The 18,462-nt window shown below is 33.3% G+C and overlaps 1 protein-coding gene across 6 annotated transcripts; it reads left to right on the plus strand.

Annotated features, from left to right (window-relative positions):
- Window positions 1–3,501: 3,501 nt before the first annotated feature.
- Window positions 3,502–10,298, plus strand: LOC104116101 (phototropic-responsive NPH3 family protein NPY2). 6 transcript variants are annotated; one of them, XM_070184352.1, is made up of 6 exons: window positions 3,502–3,820; window positions 4,440–4,527; window positions 5,267–5,466; window positions 6,918–6,987; window positions 7,753–8,928; window positions 9,334–10,298. In XM_070184352.1, the coding sequence occupies exons 3-6, from the start codon at window positions 5,405–5,407 to the stop codon at window positions 9,898–9,900; spliced, it is 1,875 nt and encodes a 624-aa protein (XP_070040453.1). In that variant the 5' UTR covers window positions 3,502–3,820; window positions 4,440–4,527; window positions 5,267–5,404; the 3' UTR covers window positions 9,901–10,298. The 6 variants fall into 6 exon arrangements, with proteins under 6 accessions (XP_070040453.1, XP_009625190.1, XP_070040456.1 ...); XM_009626895.4 differs by having other exon boundaries at window positions 5,329–5,466; XM_070184355.1 differs by lacking the exon at window positions 3,502–3,820 and adding an exon at window positions 3,831–3,949.
- Window positions 10,299–18,462: the final 8,164 nt, after the last annotated feature.

The following is an 18,462-nucleotide window of genomic DNA, read 5'->3' on the forward strand; positions in this document are numbered from 1 at the left end:
AAATTGTGGTTAATTAAGCTAACACATCAGTCCGTTTTTCTTAAAAGAAGCCATAAATCTACGTATAGAATCTGCCAATGGGTAGCCATGTGCTCATTGAGTTATTCTAATAAGTCACATGACTCTACTCTTTTTTCTCTTATTTCTGCAGCTATGTACCAGTACTGAGCTGTAAATGTGAGCACTCCACATATTTAATTATTATATGAAATTATATTAGAGGCAGTCCTGTAAACAGCAAGTTATCTCATCAATTAATTTGCATTGCTCAGCAATGACTAAGGCTGAGGAATAATTAGTTCCATCTATAGATATTATAACTTCTTTGGTAGTACCCTAATGATCTTGAATCTTAGAAAGATAATTAACAAATCCTCCTTTGTCTAGCATTGAAAATCTTGAAAATTTAGGCAGAGAGAATCATTTCTTGTCTAGTGTCTTACCATTGCCCCCCGATCCCCTCCCTCCTAGGGTAAACCACCCCTCCCCTCCCAAATGCATTTTCTTCTCTCTTTTGGAGAATAAGGTAACATAGTCAAAATTTCTGAAGTTTGAACATGCAAAAAACAAAAAAAAAAAATCTAATTTTTTTTTGGATTATCTTTACATGTAACATGTATAAAAAAATTGTTTTTAACCTATCCATGCCGTTTAATTTGTAACGAAACAATTGAACCTCTTTTAAACCATATACGTTGGAGGGAGGGGGTAGAAGTGTTTGAGAGTATTTTCCTCGAAATTTATGCAAGTAGGGAAGATAATTAAGAGCACCAAGTGATAAAAATGAAGGGGAAAAGATCATTTCCTTTTAAAATGAGATTAGAAAAGCATGTGGATGTGGTGGGTCAAAGTTAATCACAAGGGAAAGGACCCTCCTTTTAGCATACGTCCACAAGCAACTGTTATATTCCCTCTAAGAAGAATATTCTAAATAAATCAAACCCCTATGCTTTGAATGCTTTATGCTTCTCTACTTGGCAAAAGTATGACGAAAATCGTTGGCTATCTTGGGGGTCAAATACCACCCACCAAAATAAGAGGGGAAAAAAGAAAAAAATAAGTTTGAACAAATAATAATACTAGAACTGTTTCAGTTATAAGTTTAAATTTTATATGTTAGCAGTGTCAGATCATCTAAAACAAATAATCTTTCATAAGAAGTGATTCAAGTAACCTAAAATATAACGCAAATAACTTGCTATAAAATGTTAAATCACTACAAAAAATTATAATTAGCTAAGACGTTCATCGTTAATTTGTCGCTAAATCGTTTATTGCTAACATAATTTTTTGATAATTTATCGTCACTAATTTCTATTTTCTTAGTAATGAATTATCAGCATATATAAGTTGAACCTATCAATTACTCCATCTGTCCCAATTTATATGATGCACTTTGGATTTCGAGAGTCCATTGAGTTTTTTTACCGTATTTTTTTTTATATATTTTAAATTATTGATTATTGTGACTCGTAATATTTTTATTGTTATTTATAAAAAGTTTAAAGAACTTATGTCTAACTTTGTGATCAAAAAGTTTGTCTATCAAAATCCTAAGAGCTTCACATTAAATTGAGAGGAAGGCCACTCTTCAAGTTCCTACGAGCATGCCGTTGGAGACAAGTGTTTACTTGAAGTGTGGATCACTTAGCATATATTTTTGCATTGAGTTTCTAAACTGTAATTATAGTGAAACAGTCAGCATCATGTGTATGTCTTTAGATACAAAGACCTTGTCAAGTGCTATATTAGGATAATAATAAAGAAAACGAGAGAATTGGGTGCCTTAAAACGTGGAGGAATAAACAGAAATAATACTACTACTCCTATTTGCGTAAATGATTTTCTACAAATCAAAATTCTACATTTATAACAAAGTTATTACTACTAGTGTCTGTTTTGTATGTATCTGAAATATATGGTCTTCAAGCGGTCAAAGGTCGTTTTTAGCATTGGAAATTTTTGATTACGTATCCATAATAGTCAACATGCAAGTGATGGTATTTATGGTAGTGGAATTAGCCTGACCTCAATATTTTATTATTATTCTAGAAATATGTTAGACTGAGATTTTCTACCAGTTGGTGTTATCAAAATTTGACCAATATAATTACCGAATTTGGACCACACCACCGCAGTGTATACACTTTGGTGACAAATAAATATTATCACTAACAACAATGCCTAATTTGGAATTGACTATATGAATTATTACTATTCATGATACTACATTTAAGCTGGACTTGTTCTATTATTATAAATTTGAAGTAGCTTCTCGAGCCTTAAAAGTTACTATATTTTATATTTTTATTAGTATACTAATTTCTCTGCACGTGCGTTGCATGTGTATGTCGAGTCATGTAATCTATGATTTTATAAAATAGTATATTAAGCAAAGCTTTTTGAGTCAATAATTATAAATGAGAATAAAGTAACTTTTAGTGAATACCAAACTATTAGTGAATACTGACCTTAAACTAAACGTACTAAACTTAATTATACTCCTAATTAATTAATATCATCTATATGAATTTTTTGTCGGTATATAAATATATGACATATTAAAAACACTCTTAGCGAGCGTTAGACATATTTCTAATTAGTGTGTTTATGTCTAGATAGATTCAAAATTTTAATCGATGAGCTCGACTTCTAAAGTTCTTACCACTAAACCTATTACACGTTTAAAATTATCTCAATTCAAATATCTATTTATATATATATATATATATATATATATATATATATATATATATATATATATATATATAAATGTTTGATTTGATTGAATCTGCAACGGACATGATATTACCATATACCAAAAATTAAAGTAATGCATGGTGAGTGATTACAAACACAAGTGTTGATCAATGTTTTGTTTGGTGTGTAGAGTGGAGAGATGGGAGATGTGATCTCCTGCTCCATGATCCTCGAAGATTACACAAGTACAAGCTCAATGATTATAAACAAGAAAAAGTTAAAAGATTAAAAAATAAAATTATTGATTCGATTGACTAGTCATTTTTAAGGTACAAAAGGAGTGGTTCCTAGTTAATTACACTAGTAATAATAATGGGGTCAATTTTCATCTAACAGGACTTGAGAGGACTAAGAGGTCGTTTGGCAAGAATGTCAAGAATAATGCAAATAAGGTGTATTAGTAATATCGTGATTAGTTGTGCTTACATTAATGATAATTTTTTATTCACTGTTTGGTTTGGTGTATTAAAATATTGCATAATTTCTTAAAAATTTAGATGTTTATAAAAATACCCTCTATATTTTTTAACTTTGAGAAACAATTATGTCTTTGACCATATTTATACAAATATTAAAAATCATTGCTAATACTATGACTTACTATGTATTAGTTATATCAAATATAATATATAATTTATATACAAAAATAATGCGAAGCTTTGTGCATTACTAATTTCTGGTTTGATAATAACTCCTACCAAACGACCCCTAAATAAACACTGCACGTTAAAGAGAAGAAAACAAGTATAAGGGAGGGAGCAAAAAAGCTGAGTGTCAGTATGGCGTGCATAACATAGCAAATTGGGTGTCTTAATCACTACAAACTGAAAAAAGGAAGAATAGTCTCCCACTTTGCCCTGAAAAATCATAAGTGAAAATACAGAAAAAAATAAACTTTAGTAAAAGAAGCAACAAGAATAGGAAAAAGGGTAATTAAAGAAAAAAAAAGAAACAAATACTCTCAAATATGCTGCTTTTTTTTAGTTTATCCTTGATAAGAAATAGTAAAATAGAAAATTCTGATACCAAAAAGTTGTTTGTGCTGATTCTAGCAAAACTGGTAAGCACATACTAGCAAATCTTGGCTTTTTGGGCTATTTTTGTTCTGCATTTCTTGTACTTCTTTTTCCCCAGCTACTGGAAACAGGATACTACAACTCATTTTCTTGATGCTCCTCACGTTATTATGGTGGCTTTATTTCTGCTTTGTTGGTTTCTGTGTTTCTTTTCCCCTCCCCCCCCCCCCCACACTTCTGCATGTGGGTTTTTTGATTTTTTTCGTTTAAACTTCTGTAAAAAGTAGTTCTTGAACAAGTTTTGGGATGATATTTTTGTAGGTATTTTTCCTTTTGCTTTGATATTAGTCTATTTGAAGTAAATTTCTTGTGTTTCTACATAGGGGGTTTCATGTAAATAGCAAGTCTTGGGTTTTGTTGGGTGTTTACAAAGAGAGTGGCCTTTGGGTTGTGTCTTTCAAATGCATAGTTAAACATAACGAGAGTTCTCTGAATTTTTTCACATTTTTTTACTGGCTAGATTTCTGCTGTCTGAGTTGATTCTTTTTGCTTCCGCAGATATTATTCGTAGCTGATGTTTGATTTTGTCTTTGAATAATATATTTTAATCTATGCTTCTATTTATTCTTGTGATCTTCTCATTAATTTTATGTTCTTTTTCAGCTTTGCAAAACTATAAAAGATAGATGCTTGCTGTCTCCTGTTTAGGTGGTTCCTTCAACTGATACCGAGATGCTGTTTTCCGTTGCAGGTTCTTCAAATCTCCCACCTTTCAATTAAAATAACAATAATATTTTACAATTTCTGGATTTACATGTGATTTCTGGTTGAAAGTTTGGATCTTTTCAAGACCCCATTTTTAGTTTCTCTCTTCTGTGTGGCCTGAAACTTTTTCTATATATATATATATATATATATATATATATATATATATATATATTAAGAAAATCCATTTTGTGGAAGAAACAGGGAAAGAGTAAAGTGAGTGTGTATGTGTGAGAGAGAGAAAAAGAGTAAAGTAGTATTAAAGAAAGAGTGAGAAAAATGGATGCTAGTGTGTGTGTGTGTGAATAATTTAGTGAAGAGAGTCAGTTGTTTATGTCTCCTGAGCTGAAAGGGAGACTCCGGGGTCAGTGGGCTTTGCCGCCGACCAAGGAAACAATCTCTTAACTTATGGCTCTCTTCCCATTTAAGTGAACCCTCTTTTCTTTCTTTAAATTAAACAAACTGCACTTAACCATTCTCTTCTTCTTCACTTTCTCCTAAGTTATCTCCTCCTGCTTTTGTTTACTTTCAAGATTCGGTTATACTAAGCAAATACTATATCTTTGAGATCCCATTTAACCTTTCCCCTCTCTCTCTCTCTCTCTCTCTCTCTCTCTCTCTCTCTCTTCAAGTTGAGGAAGTTGGTCATATTCAGTAATTTGGTCCCCACACTTGGATTCTTTCATTTTTACCATTTTTGGAGTCCTTATTGTCCTTGGTTTCAGGTTATGTTTGAGCATTGGGAATATCAGGTTATGAACACAGGGTACTGTTTGATTTTTTACAGTGATTAGTTGAGTAGTAAGGAAGTATAATTTCTCAAGTGTGAACAACAAGACGCAGAGATCCCTTGAGTTGCGAAGATGAAGTTCATGAAACTTGGATCCAAGCCTGATACCTTTCAGTCAGATGGGAACAATATCAGGTCAGATCTTTTGCTAGCTTCTTTTATTTTAATTTTTTGGAAGAAAAAAACCTCTTTTTCCTTGATGAATGGTCATTCATAGCTGTTTTGTTTTGCAGAATTGTAACTGATCTTTTCATATTGATAAGAAAATTAATTAGTATTTCCCATTTTTTGTGTATCTGGTGTCACTTGTCAATTAATTGGCATCCATTTACTTGTGGTCTGTCCTGTATTAGAGTAGTGATTTTTTTGGGGGGGTTGGGGGGTGGGAGTAGTTATATGTGCTTTTAGAAATTGGTTCGAGGGATTATATTTGTTGGTTTCTTCTTATCCCTAATTCATCTTTTCCTTAAAACTATTCTATGACTTTGGTTTTATTACTGTTTAATTTCCATTTTTGATAATACTTAGGGCAGCAGGAGAAGTCAAACCCTGGATAGAATTTTAGGAAATTTCATCGCTTTGCGTTTGTATGGTAACAGGATGGTGTTTTCTTGAGAATTGACCACTTTTACTGTTGTGAATCTTTCACCTAACAAAAGATGGTCAAATAAACTGTTGTTCCTAAACAAAAAAAAGGAAGGTTTTTCAGCCATCCGGAGTTTCCAGTTCAACATTGCATGCAATATTTTGCATTATATATTTCTCTTCTTGGTCTCAGCTATTGGTTTGAAAGGCATTATACCTTGTTCTCCGAGTAGAGAATCACAAAGTTGGATGTCAGTAATAGTTGAATCGGGAGTTGGCTGCGCCAAATTTCATAATGCAAGTTCTATTAGATCCAAAAATAAAATATTAAAAATTCATAGTGCAAGTTCTTTGTGTCAGTAGTCGGTATAAGCATTACCATAAAAAAATAGTTGGTGTGGTCATATTAGCACAAACATATTTAAGAGTAGTAATAACTATTTCTAAGAGTAAAGGATTTGAATACTTTATGATAGGGACAGGTAAAACTATATATGTGGCTCTTCATTTTTTTGCTCTGGTTTTAGGAAGCTGAATTATGTCAACAAGTTGAAGCCTAATCAGTTTAGGTCTGATGACCCATACATGAATGATGCAACCTTGTTTACTTCATTTTATGTCTTGGGCTGACAGATGAGGGTCATCAGACCTTATTTGTGCCAAACTAAGATGAAATATGTACCTTCTAGTCAGTTTTGAAAGAGAAGATTAGTGTCGTTTTATTTGGATGAGGTAGAATAACAGTATGGAAGAGAAAGGCTGGATGAAGTGGACTTCTTTCATTTTGAATCACTGTAATTCAACTTGTAGAAACCACAGCATCGCAGCATCTGTGCAATCATTAAGTCTTCTCCAATTTCTCTCTTCTCAATATGTTAGTCTTGGGATATCTGCGAATACTCTCTGTATAGATATGGTCATAGCCTTTAATTGCCTTAACAATGTTATTGTTTTATACTGTTTAGACTCGTTTCGATTGTACTGACAGATTTTTGATGCAGATATGTTGCTTCGGAGTTGGCCTCTGACATCACGGTTAATGTCGGAGATGTAAAGTTTTACTTGCACAAGGTACAGTAATTTAACAAGTACAGTATTCTCCTTGTTTCAAGCTTTATTTTTGAAAAGTTATGCCATCTGGACTCGAGAAAATGAATAATTAAGCATGCATTTGTCTTGTTTGGCTTTTCTTTTTTCTTTCCTTTTTGCTGTGTCTTTTAGGGTCAGGGAGTGTTACTACATGGAATGATGGTACAATCCCTTGAAGGAGTAAAAGGGATCCTTTTCTCCTGAAGGTGGGAGGTCCAAATCTAGTAAAGCTTGTGGTTACTAGTTTTATTTATCCACCACTTACATTCAAATTGAGATGAATATGTTTTCTACGTCTGTGCATGAGCCTCGAGTGTAAAAGGCACCTTCAAAAACTTTTTGTTACTTATGATGTACTTGGACTGATAAGTAGCGCTGTAGCAGTTGTTCAGCATTCCCATAAGTTGTACTGTATGAATAAATTTATGATGCTAATTTTCATGAAACAATTGTTTAAACTACTTTTCATCTTTGAAGTATCCTAAGCAATTGAAATGCCTTAATTTACCTCCTAGACTTGTTTAGTTGGCCATAATTGAACTCCTAGTACTCATTCTTTGCTGAAAATGGCTATGCAGTTTCCTCTTCTGTCCAAGAGTACCTCTTTGCAAAAGCTGGTTGCTAATGCAAGTTTTCATCTTTGAAGTATCCTAAGCAATTGAAATGCCTTAATTTACCTCCTAGACTTGTTTAGTTGGCCATAATTGAACTCCTAGTACTCATTCTTTGCTGAAAATGGCTATGCAGTTTCCTCTTCTGTCCAAGAGTACCTCTTTGCAAAAGCTGGTTGCTAATGCAAGTGAAGCAAATTGTGATGATGTTCACATTCATGACATTCCTGGAGGACCTACTGCCTTTGAAATATGTGCCAAGTTTTGTTACGGCATGACTGTTACACTGAATGCTTATAATGTCATTGTAGCAAGGTGTGCTGCTGAGTATCTGGGTATGCATGAAACTATTGAGAAAGGAAACCTTATTTACAAGATTGATGTTTTCCTGAACTCGAGCATTTTCCGGAGCTGGAAAGATTCAATAATAGTTCTTCAAACTACTAAGTCTCAGTCACGTTTGTGTGAAGAACTGAAGTTGATCAGCCACTGCATTGATGCTATAGCTTCCAAGGCTTCAATTGATGTTGACAGAGTGGATTGGTCCTATACATATAACCGGAAAAAGCTTCCAGAGGAGAACGGAAATGATCCTAATTTGAACGGTATTAGAAGCCGCATGGTGCCAAAAGATTGGTGGGTTGAGGACTTAAGTGAGCTTGAAGTTGATTTATATAAGCGGGTAATTGTCACCATTAAAAACAAAGGCATTGTTTCCTCTGAAGTAATTGGAGAAGCTGTGAAAGCTTATGCTTATAGAAGGTTTCCAGGCTTTAATAAAGGTGTTTTCCAGTTCAATGATGTCTCCAAATGTCGTGCAATATTGGATACGATTGTATGGCTATTGCCCTCTGAGAAAGGCTGCGTCTCTTGTAGTTTCTTGTTAAAACTGCTGAGAGCATCAATTTCACTTGATTCTGGAGAAATGGCAGAGGCAGAACTAGTTAAAAGAATAGGGCAGCAATTGGAGGAGGCTTCTATAAATGATCTTTTGATTCGAGCGGCAGATGGGGAAGGAACCTTGTATGATGTCCATGTCGTCCAGAAAATACTTGAAGTGTTTATGATGCGAGATAAGGATTCTGAACCTCAGCTAGAAGATGGAGATGAAATTCAGGAGATCCGAAAGCCTGGGATTTTATCGGAAGCTTCAAAACTGATGGTGGCAAAGCTAGTAGATGGATACCTTACTGAAATTGCGAAAGATCCTAATCTCCCTTTGTCAGCATTTGTTGGTCTAGCTGAGATGGTATCCAATTTTCCTCGACCCGGTCATGATGGTATCTATCGCGCAATTGATATGTACCTTAAGGTGAGCGTTTCTCTTGAATTCTACATAAAGTTGCATAGTTGAAATAAATCTCTTGAATTGTGCATACAATTGCATAGTTGAAATAACTAGCTGATATCTTTCCCGCCACTCGCGATTAGAATTTCAACACTGACATGGGAAAAGAACTGTCTGCATCTATGCTATCTCAAATATATAATTATGCAAATACATTAGTTATTAGGTTTGGAGCTATGTTCGTATATACAGTGTTAATGCTTTTAGGATGGTTAGTTTAGTCGTTTTCTTATGGAAAGAAGCACACCTATCAAAACTGCAGCAAATTAAACGCGGTGCATACAAACAGATGGTATTGGGGGTAAAAGTGATGGAACTCTAATCAATGAATGCCTTGTATGTACTTATTGAACTCTGTTGTTGGTGTAGGAGCACCCTGGAATCAGCAAGAGTGAGAGGAAGAGAATTTGTAAGCTAATGGACTGCAAGAAGCTCTCTGTGGATGCTTGTATGCATGCTGTGCAAAACGAGAGGCTTCCCCTTCGTGTTGTTGTGCAAGTGCTCTTTTTCGAGCAAGTCAGGGCTAATGCCTCGTCTGGGAGCAGTACTCCGGATCTGCCCAAAGCAATTAGGGAACTTAACAGTGCTTCATATGGAAGTTCAAGATCTGCAACAACTAATACAGAAGAAGATTGGGATGCTGCAGCCTCTGCAGAAGAACTCAGGGCCTTGAGAGGAGAGCTTGCAGCCTTAAGAATGGGAAATGGAGGAACAAACGACAAAGCTAATGGCGATGCCAAGAGTCAAGCAGACAGGGCTGCCATGAGTAGAATGAAAGGTTTGCTCACGTCAAAGAGGATCTTCTCGAAAATCTGGTCGAACAAAGGAGGACAAGGGGAGAATAGTGGCTCAGATTCGTCTGAGAGTCTTGGATCTGCTAACTTGGAAGAAGCTAAGTCTACACCTTCAAGAAAAGGAAGGCATTCAGTTTCTTAGTTCTAACAGCTTAAGGAATGTACTCTTGGTGCCTTTTTTTGATGGGTTTTTCTTAATTGATATTAGCATGTCAAAAAGACTAGTCCTCTTTCTCTGAAGTCCTCTAGAAGAAAATGATGAAGGATATAGTTTGACAAGAGGAGGAAATGAAGCCTCTTATGGGCCAACAAACAGAAGTTTATTGTATAGATGTTCTAACATTTAGTTGTCCATGCGAAAAATTAGGCGGCTCTTCAATTTTAGGACTCTAAGGTATGCTAGTACCATAAGAAATATTACTGTGAATTTAATTAGGCTTATGCATGAAATGCACAGTGCGGGCACTCAAATGTGTAGCTTTTGCACAATGTCTTTCTCCACAAAGCAATGATGAATGGCAAAGGTAAGTTTATTTTATATATACTACTGCAATTCAAGCCCCAGAGATAAAAACACTGTACAATTCAAGTTGCTATTTGTTCTGTGTTTTTTTTTTTTTTTTTTTAATTCATTCGGTTTCTTGAGCTCCCTTATTTAGAGTTCACTTTTTTTAATCATTCAATACAAATACTGCTGCTTCAAATTATAGCAACTAAACTCTTCATCAAGCTACACAATTGAATTGTCTGACAATTTATTACAACTCATGAAAATCATCTGATATTCATGTTTTTTTTCTTCTTTTTTTCTTTTAAAAAAAAGGGTTTTGAAACTTAAACTGGCTTATAAGCCGAGTAAGCTGTTAAAACACACCAGCTTCTTTGGGCCGGTATCTGGACATGAGACAAAAGCTGTACGATAATATTTGAAAAATGATACTGTATAGCCTCTCACAAAATAATAGTCGAAAAATGTATATTTTTTTTATATATATACTCTTTATGTTATAAACAAAAATTATATAAATTTTATATATTTTTTCGACTATCGAATGTAAATAGTTTCTGGCACGAGTTTAAAGTGATTATAGTTCTATCATTTGCATATGCACAAGAAACAAATTAATTTATACTGAAGTTAGTTTCGACTCACATGCAGCCCCTTGCAAATTAATCTAGAGTTTTTTACACCCTTGATATATTTTTAACTATTATTTAAAAAAAATAGCATCATTTATTGTTTATTTCATAAAGAACACTTTTTTTTTCATTATTAGCATATTACAAAAATTAAGCCCAACATTCATCTTCTTCACTCTATTTTTTAAAATCTGATGCATATGTGAATGCCACCTAAATTCAAGATGTATTGATTTATATGTCTTTTATACTTTGTATATAAAGTATCACTTTATTTCAAAATATATTTTTATGTATATAATTTTTGTATATTTATTTGTGAAGTGCCATCTTATTTTAAGATGTATTTTTAATGTATATTTCAAATATATTTTATATGTCAAGTGCCATTTTAATTGAGGATGTATTTTTTATGTATATTTTTTTTGTATATTTATATGCCATCTTAATTAAATATATATATATATATATATATATATATATATATATTTTTTTTTGTATATTTTTATGCCATCTTAATTAAATTTAAGATATATTTTTTTTTATGTATATGTAGGCATATAAATTTTATTGGAATTAAATCCGTAAAATAATTGGGACTATATTTTAAAGATATATTAGTTCAAATAAATTTATTCGGTTAATATAATTGGATTAATTATAAGTCCAATACATATGGATTAAATAAATAAGTCCAAATTCATTGGGTTAACCCATTTAATTGGGCTAAAGTGATGAGCCCACTTCATTAAGCCCAAAATGTCATTTTCTAGAGGTCCAGTTTGGTGTTACGTGTCAAATGATGTGGCACGCCATGTCAAACGAAAGAGCCAATAGGATCATGCCACGTGTCAAAATGACAAGGCATGCCAAGCCAAATTAAAAAGCTAATGAAACCGCGCCACGTGTGCAAGTGACTTATTCTGGCCAATCAAATGCGGCCTTGTCACACTTCAATTTGATTGGTCGGAAAGAGTTTGTTCTTATCGTAACTCTTCCCTCCCACAACTATAAATAGGGGTCTTTATAACACAGAAAAGAAACCAAAAAGTTATAACAAGAAGCAAGAAAAAGCTCGTGGATCAAACAGTGTAAATTCCTCCACAAGTTTCAAGCTCCAAGCAATCAAGTTCAAGTTCAAGAACGAAGAACAAATCAAGTTCAAGCTCAAGAACGAAGAACAAATCAAGGTCAAATTCAAGCAATCAAGCTAAAGCTCAAGAACAAGATCATCATTCGTGGCGACAACTATATATTCAAGAACAAGCTCAAAGGCCGTTGAATTTATTTATTATTGAAAAGAAGAATCAGAGGATTCATAGAGATTGTACACTCAAATATTTGAAATCAAATACTACGATTGTTGCAATATTTTTCGGTCTTGATTTTATTTTCTCGCCGCAATTTATTGTCTACAGTATATTTCACATGTCTAAGTGTCATCTTAATTGAAAAAGTATATTTTATATGTGTTAATTCAATATATATTTTTTTATATACGTTTTGTATATATTAGCGTATATTATTATCGAAGTAAGATCTTTATGTTAAGAAAGGAAGAAAGAAGGAAGAGAGAAACTTAAGAAAGATAATTAAAAAGAAAACGAATGGAATAAATTTAGAAAATATATTGGATTCGGCAGAAAATAAAATTAAGAAGATGAAGAAAAATAAGGAAAGCTAATAGATAAAGAAAAAAAAAAAGGCATGATTTTTGTACAAAGAATTATTGACTTTTCATTCAAATTACATATGTTTAGAGATTAATAATTAATATTTCTATTTTAATGGAACTGTGTACTACAAGTATAAATATTTTCCTGCCACAACTATAATATTAGATTTTATGCAACGAATTTATTATATTTCTTTTAAATTATGACAGTTATGTAAAGTTCCCAATAATCTAACCCACTTTCCTAATGTAACAATTATGCACTCCTCATATAATTAGCGACGTGAAAAGATCTTGGTTGAAAACTTCACTGTTCAAATAAGTAATAATTAATGGAATTTTCTTTATACAACGGACAGCGCATGGAATAATTTCAGGCAGTTTTTCTAATTTTAACACAGGTTAAAAATAAAAATAAAAATCCCTTTTTCCGCATATCAAATGAGATGCGGCAAAAAGTTTGGGTGAATATTCTAAACCTAAAAGAAAACAAAAAGGTAACAATGTTTCTTCAGACCAAGTAATCTTTCTTTTTCAGAGAGGCAGTAATTTTCACTTATTAGCTGTAATAACATGTAGATTTCGCAGCGTAAATCTCAAAGTTCGTGTTAATCTCTCTTCGGACAACTTCAAAATTATCACAATAAATGACATTTTGCATAAACTACATTAGATAAATGTTTCTTGGAAGTTGGCTAATTGATCAAACTTAAAACTTTACCGTACCTTTGAAAAGAAAGACAAAGCAAGGTGCATTAGAGAATAGTTTAAGTGAGTTTGGCGGATTCATCCAAACATACAAAACCAATTAAAAGAATTAGAAACGTATGACCTCTACCAATTGGCTGGCCATATTTAACTAAATTATCTATGGCCTTGTTTTTAGGTTGAATTGTTAGATAAGGTGAAGTCACACAAATAGTTAAACTAACTACTACTGGACATATATAATTAAGTCCATTATTCATCCTTCTTTAACTTAAGGACTATTTGACTGAAAACCAAAATATGATGATTGTAATAATCTGTATCAATGCATATTAAGTACTCAAATTACCCTCCTTGGCAGAGTTATCTAAGTATCTTAATTTACTAGTGGGACGTAGTTGTACTCAGAATATACTTGAAGTGTGCCAAAACTTACACGAACATTACCGTTTTAAGAAACAAATCAAATAGTCAAAACATTATCATGTGCACAACCCAACTGTTTTCATTAATTTGAGATGTTTCTTATGACCATTTATTCAGGTTCAGAGATCGACGAGGCAAATTGCCCACTAGATGTACGAAGTGATCCTCTATTCCCATTATTAGACACGTTTAAGCATTTCAGTTTGTAATACAAATTAAAATTGGTTTGCCACTTTTATTTATCAGAGAACCGTTATTCCACCTCCAATAAGTAATTAATCTTAGCTTAGTGTGAACACATTCTCAATAGAGACTAGAGATAACGAAATCCATACATATATATCTATTATAACGCTACCACTTTTTTGATTTTTTTCTTCCCATTTTATGTTTTTGGGAGGAGAGTAAAGTAAATAATGTCTAGCGTAGCTAGACTATTAGACTGTAATTCCGATCTCTAAAATATATAGTGCTTCCTTACAACATTTGCAATGTATGGCTCTTTTTCTAAATAAAAAGAAAATTGTTTGATTTCAATATATTTTGGAGCAAACATAAGAAGATAAAGTGCCTTTCATACTCATTTACACATAAGAAACAGAGAATAATAATTCACAGGGTGGCTCTCCCCTTGGAGAGTGTAAAACACCAATTGCCTCTCTATTCCGTGGAGGGACACATTTGCTTTATAATCTTGATAATAAATCCGAAATGTCCTACTCCAAATGTATCTTGGAATTTTCCAACTCCAGCTCAACTTACATGAGGTGGTCCAATCATCTACATATATATTTGGAACCTAAACTCCAATACAACTTTTTTTATATAAAAAAAAGAAGCCAAAAAAGGGACAGGAAAACCCCATTATTTAATTTGGACTAACTCCTCAACTAGAGCCAAACATCCTCCCCTCATGGGTTGGAATCCCATTCTCAGCAAACATCATTTGTGTATTGGAATTTGCACCTAAAAAGAAGGAAAAAAAACACAAGTTCTATATGGAGCCAATGTTACTTATGGATTGTGGTCCACATAAGACTAAGACCCCATCATGTTTTGGATTAAGATGCCACGTACTCTGGGTCAACCACTGTAACTTCAATGAATCTTCTTCGTCGTCTTCTACAATCTCTAATTCCCTAGCTTCGCTAACTACGTGCCATACCTAATTTTAAATGATTCATTATTCCATCGATATTACCTTGCCGATCAACGTTCAAGTAAAAAAAATAATTATAATAGATTGACTGTCAGCATATAAATTAAACTAATTATTTTATGATAAAATTTTAAAATACATAATACGTTAGAAAGTACTCACCTAGCTAGGTATATATATATATATATATATATATATATATATATATATATATATGCAGAATTAAGATAGGTTTAAACGGAGCAAACATAAACAGTGTGATCTAAATTATTTATTCCAGTTTGTTTGGGATTGGCGTAATTGTTGTTGCATTATAAAATGTGACTCAAGGCATTGCCAAGTCATTGATATCTATCTAATCTTAGCGGCTTCGGTTATCCTAATGACAAATATAACTAAATTGTAATTAAAATGGTATTCTTTTAATATACTTAAAGGAAAACCTATCACTACTCAAAAAAGCTGGGAATCTCACAGCTTTTGGCTTGTGATGCATTGTCATTACTCATCACTGATAATCAACAGCTGTTAACTACCCAAAAAATAAATTATGTGATCCACATTGGTATTACTGAAGCATATACTCTCTCCGTTCACTTTTACTTTGTACGTTTTGACTTTTCATGCCCTTTAAGAAATAATAAATGAAGTGTATAATTTATCATGATACCCATATTAATTGATGCATATTTTATTGAATTTGAGAAAATGATTAGAAATGAGTAATAAATGCTGTGGGTATAACAGGAAAAAAATTTTATCTTCTCTTAATATGCGTAAAGTGACAAGTAAAAATGAAAATTTATTTTTAGTATACATAAACGGAAAGAGTATTAAACAATATATTTTTGTAGATTCAGTTCAGATAAGGGTCTTCTATGCATAGTTAACAACTGGAAAAGGCCACTTTTGAGAATTTATCTAATGCGTAATGGATGGACTTCTGCGGCAATTATTGATCCTTTTAGCTTACGTTGCATCAGCATTTCTCACAATATAAAACAAATAGTAGAGACCAAAGGGATCAGCAGCAGTATTAAAAATATTTACTACTAATAAATTACAGGAACTAAAATATGTTTGCAATTGAATTTATGTTATATATACACTTGCAATGTTAATTTTTTTTCTTCACTATCAATGTAATTTAATATGTTATCGTATATGTTGTTATGAACAGTTACTCCATACTTGATCTGATTGTGTACATAATTATGCACTATCAAGCACAGAGCTTAAATTATTTACAATTTAAAAGAGAAAAGGATGAAGTGGGGAAGGGCTTTTATGAATGGTGTAGTGAATGATGAGTCATAAGTTGCCATCAATGGAGTAGATATATAAGAAGAGGGGAATCTTACGTAAAAGCAGCCATATAAATGAGAAGATCTTTACATGTTCTTGAAAGGACAATTGCAACTTTAGCTGACAACAACATTTCATATTGTTGTTTGCCCGGCCTTTGCTCAATCATGTTCATGTATCTGATACAATGCAATATTATCTATGCCCTTATCATGGGCCAAAACCTAAGGTATCGGCCACAAGTCATTGGGTAATTTTAGATAATGTATGTCATTTTCTGCCCATTATATCATGATCTGATGATAAGAGGAAAACAACTTATAAATTTTGAATCTTGAAGACCTAACTTACGTACAAATATATTGAAAGGTACGTAGTGACAAATAGAACACCTTATTCTTCTCATTTCTTCTTTTGCTATCTTAAACATTTAGCTTTACATAAGGATATAAAAGGTTGACATCTAATAGCAATTTTATTTCATATTTACCTACGTTTTCTTTACTTCTAGCCAAGTGAATAAAATATCATTTATCCGTTCTTCTGAAACAACCCAAAGTATCAAACATATGGTTAACTAAATAATCAGTTTATTGAGAAGTAAAATGCATATTTACCATCCGGAAGAATTTATAGCAAGCAACTATAGTTAATCATACACATCCAAGGCTTTTTCCAGCTTGTGATTGGTCGCAGTTTATTATTTTCTGTTGAAACTGCTGCGCTAAAAAGCCAATAGTAGTACTATTCTTCAAGAAAGGTCAAAAAAATTATCTTCCATAACAGGCACTCATTTCTTCTTTACGGCCAATGAGAGCCAGCGTTTGGCATTACGGATTTATTTTTTCTGAAAATTACTTATTTGGATGAAGTTGAGGGGCTATGCGTAAGATGACCAGGGGCAAAGTGATCTCGTCCAATTTCACTCCTCTATTTGAGGATATAAAAATGGTCGATGCAATAGTAATACCCAACAAGGAGTCGGGGTCGATTTTCCACAGGGAGCTATGAATGGGTCTTAGGGATATATATTATAGTGTATGAGTTTGAATTATCTCAAATTGTACTTTCACAAACTTTGGTTGTTTCTAGGTCTAATTTTAAATTAAGATTACAAACTAAGAATTTAAACTAGGAAATTATTTTTGAATGTTTTTCAAATGATATAAAAGGCCTAGGGCTACGATCTCACCTAGGTGTTCGCTCAATGGGTTGTAAGCCTTAAAGCTTGTTTTATTGGTCAGGGTGTATTATAGCCATCAACACTCAAATACTCACACAATACCTCTCGGTCAGAGAGTGATTTTGCCCAATTTGGCTTTCTCAAGTCCAAATGGGTATTGAACAAAGCAGTTGATAATAAGCTCAAGTCGGGTTTTACTATCTCTAGATTCAACCCTTTAATTGGTTTTATCATTCTCTCGATTGACCCAATTCCTTGCTAGCCAAGTTTTCCTAGACTAAATCTCTCTTTCTCAAGCAAAGACCCAGTCAATTAGGCATGCAATAGTGTTTGCAACCATTAAATCTTCAATTAAAAGCAAGAACAAGGGTAGATAATCAACACCCAACCATAAACAAGCAATAAATCAAACACCCATCAAGTTCACACACCCAACCCTAGTGAAAATCTAGCTACTCATACTTAAATTAGAAGATAAAGAAGAAGAAAAAGTGATAATCAAAGCCATATTAATGACTAAAATGATAAAACTAATTAATGTTCAAAAAGCTCAAAATAGCTAAAACTACTAAAAGAAGCAAAGTAAACGGCTGCTGATATCAAAAGTTACAAAAGTTGCCCTAAAAAGTGAAACTATTCTATTTATACAGTGCTGAAATTTTCGAACAATATTGCCCTTTCGGAGGTTCTGTGGCCGCACAATTCCATGTGCGGTCCGCACTTTTCTTCAGCTTGGCAGGATTGGACTTTTGTGGCCGCACAATTCTGAACCGCGGTCGCATCTCTCTCTTTCTGTGGTCCGCACATTTCTGAGTGCGGCCGCACATGGTTCTTCTGCGGACCGCACAAATGCAGTTGCGGCCGCACAACTGACCTTCTGCGGCCGCACAATAATTGTGCGGTCCGCGCTTCCTTTTAGCTTGAAATGAGATCTCTCTGAACTTCTGATTTTGCTTAGCTTCTGCGGCCGCACATGTCATGTGCAGACCGCACTTGTCTATGCTAAACTTGCCTTCACAATCTGCGGCCGCAGATGATATTCTGCGGTCCGCACTTTGAGCTTCTGTGCCTGTTTTTGTTCTTGAGTTCAGATTACTCCTTCATGAGT

This window comes from Nicotiana tomentosiformis, chromosome 1 (genome assembly GCF_000390325.3).
Source record: "Nicotiana tomentosiformis chromosome 1, ASM39032v3, whole genome shotgun sequence".
Classification (NCBI taxonomy): domain Eukaryota; kingdom Viridiplantae; phylum Streptophyta; class Magnoliopsida; order Solanales; family Solanaceae; genus Nicotiana; species Nicotiana tomentosiformis.

Coding starts and splice junctions, on each gene's coding strand:
- LOC104116101 (XM_070184352.1), top strand. CDS start 5,405: ATGAAGTTCATGAAACTTGGATCCAAGCCTGATACCTTTCAGTCAGAT. Junction 6,988..7,752: donor TAAAGTTTTACTTGCACAAG/GTACAGTAATTT, acceptor ATGGCTATGCAG/TTTCCTCTTCTGTCCAAGAG. Junction 8,929..9,333: donor CAATTGATATGTACCTTAAG/GTGAGCGTTTCT, acceptor TTGTTGGTGTAG/GAGCACCCTGGAATCAGCAA.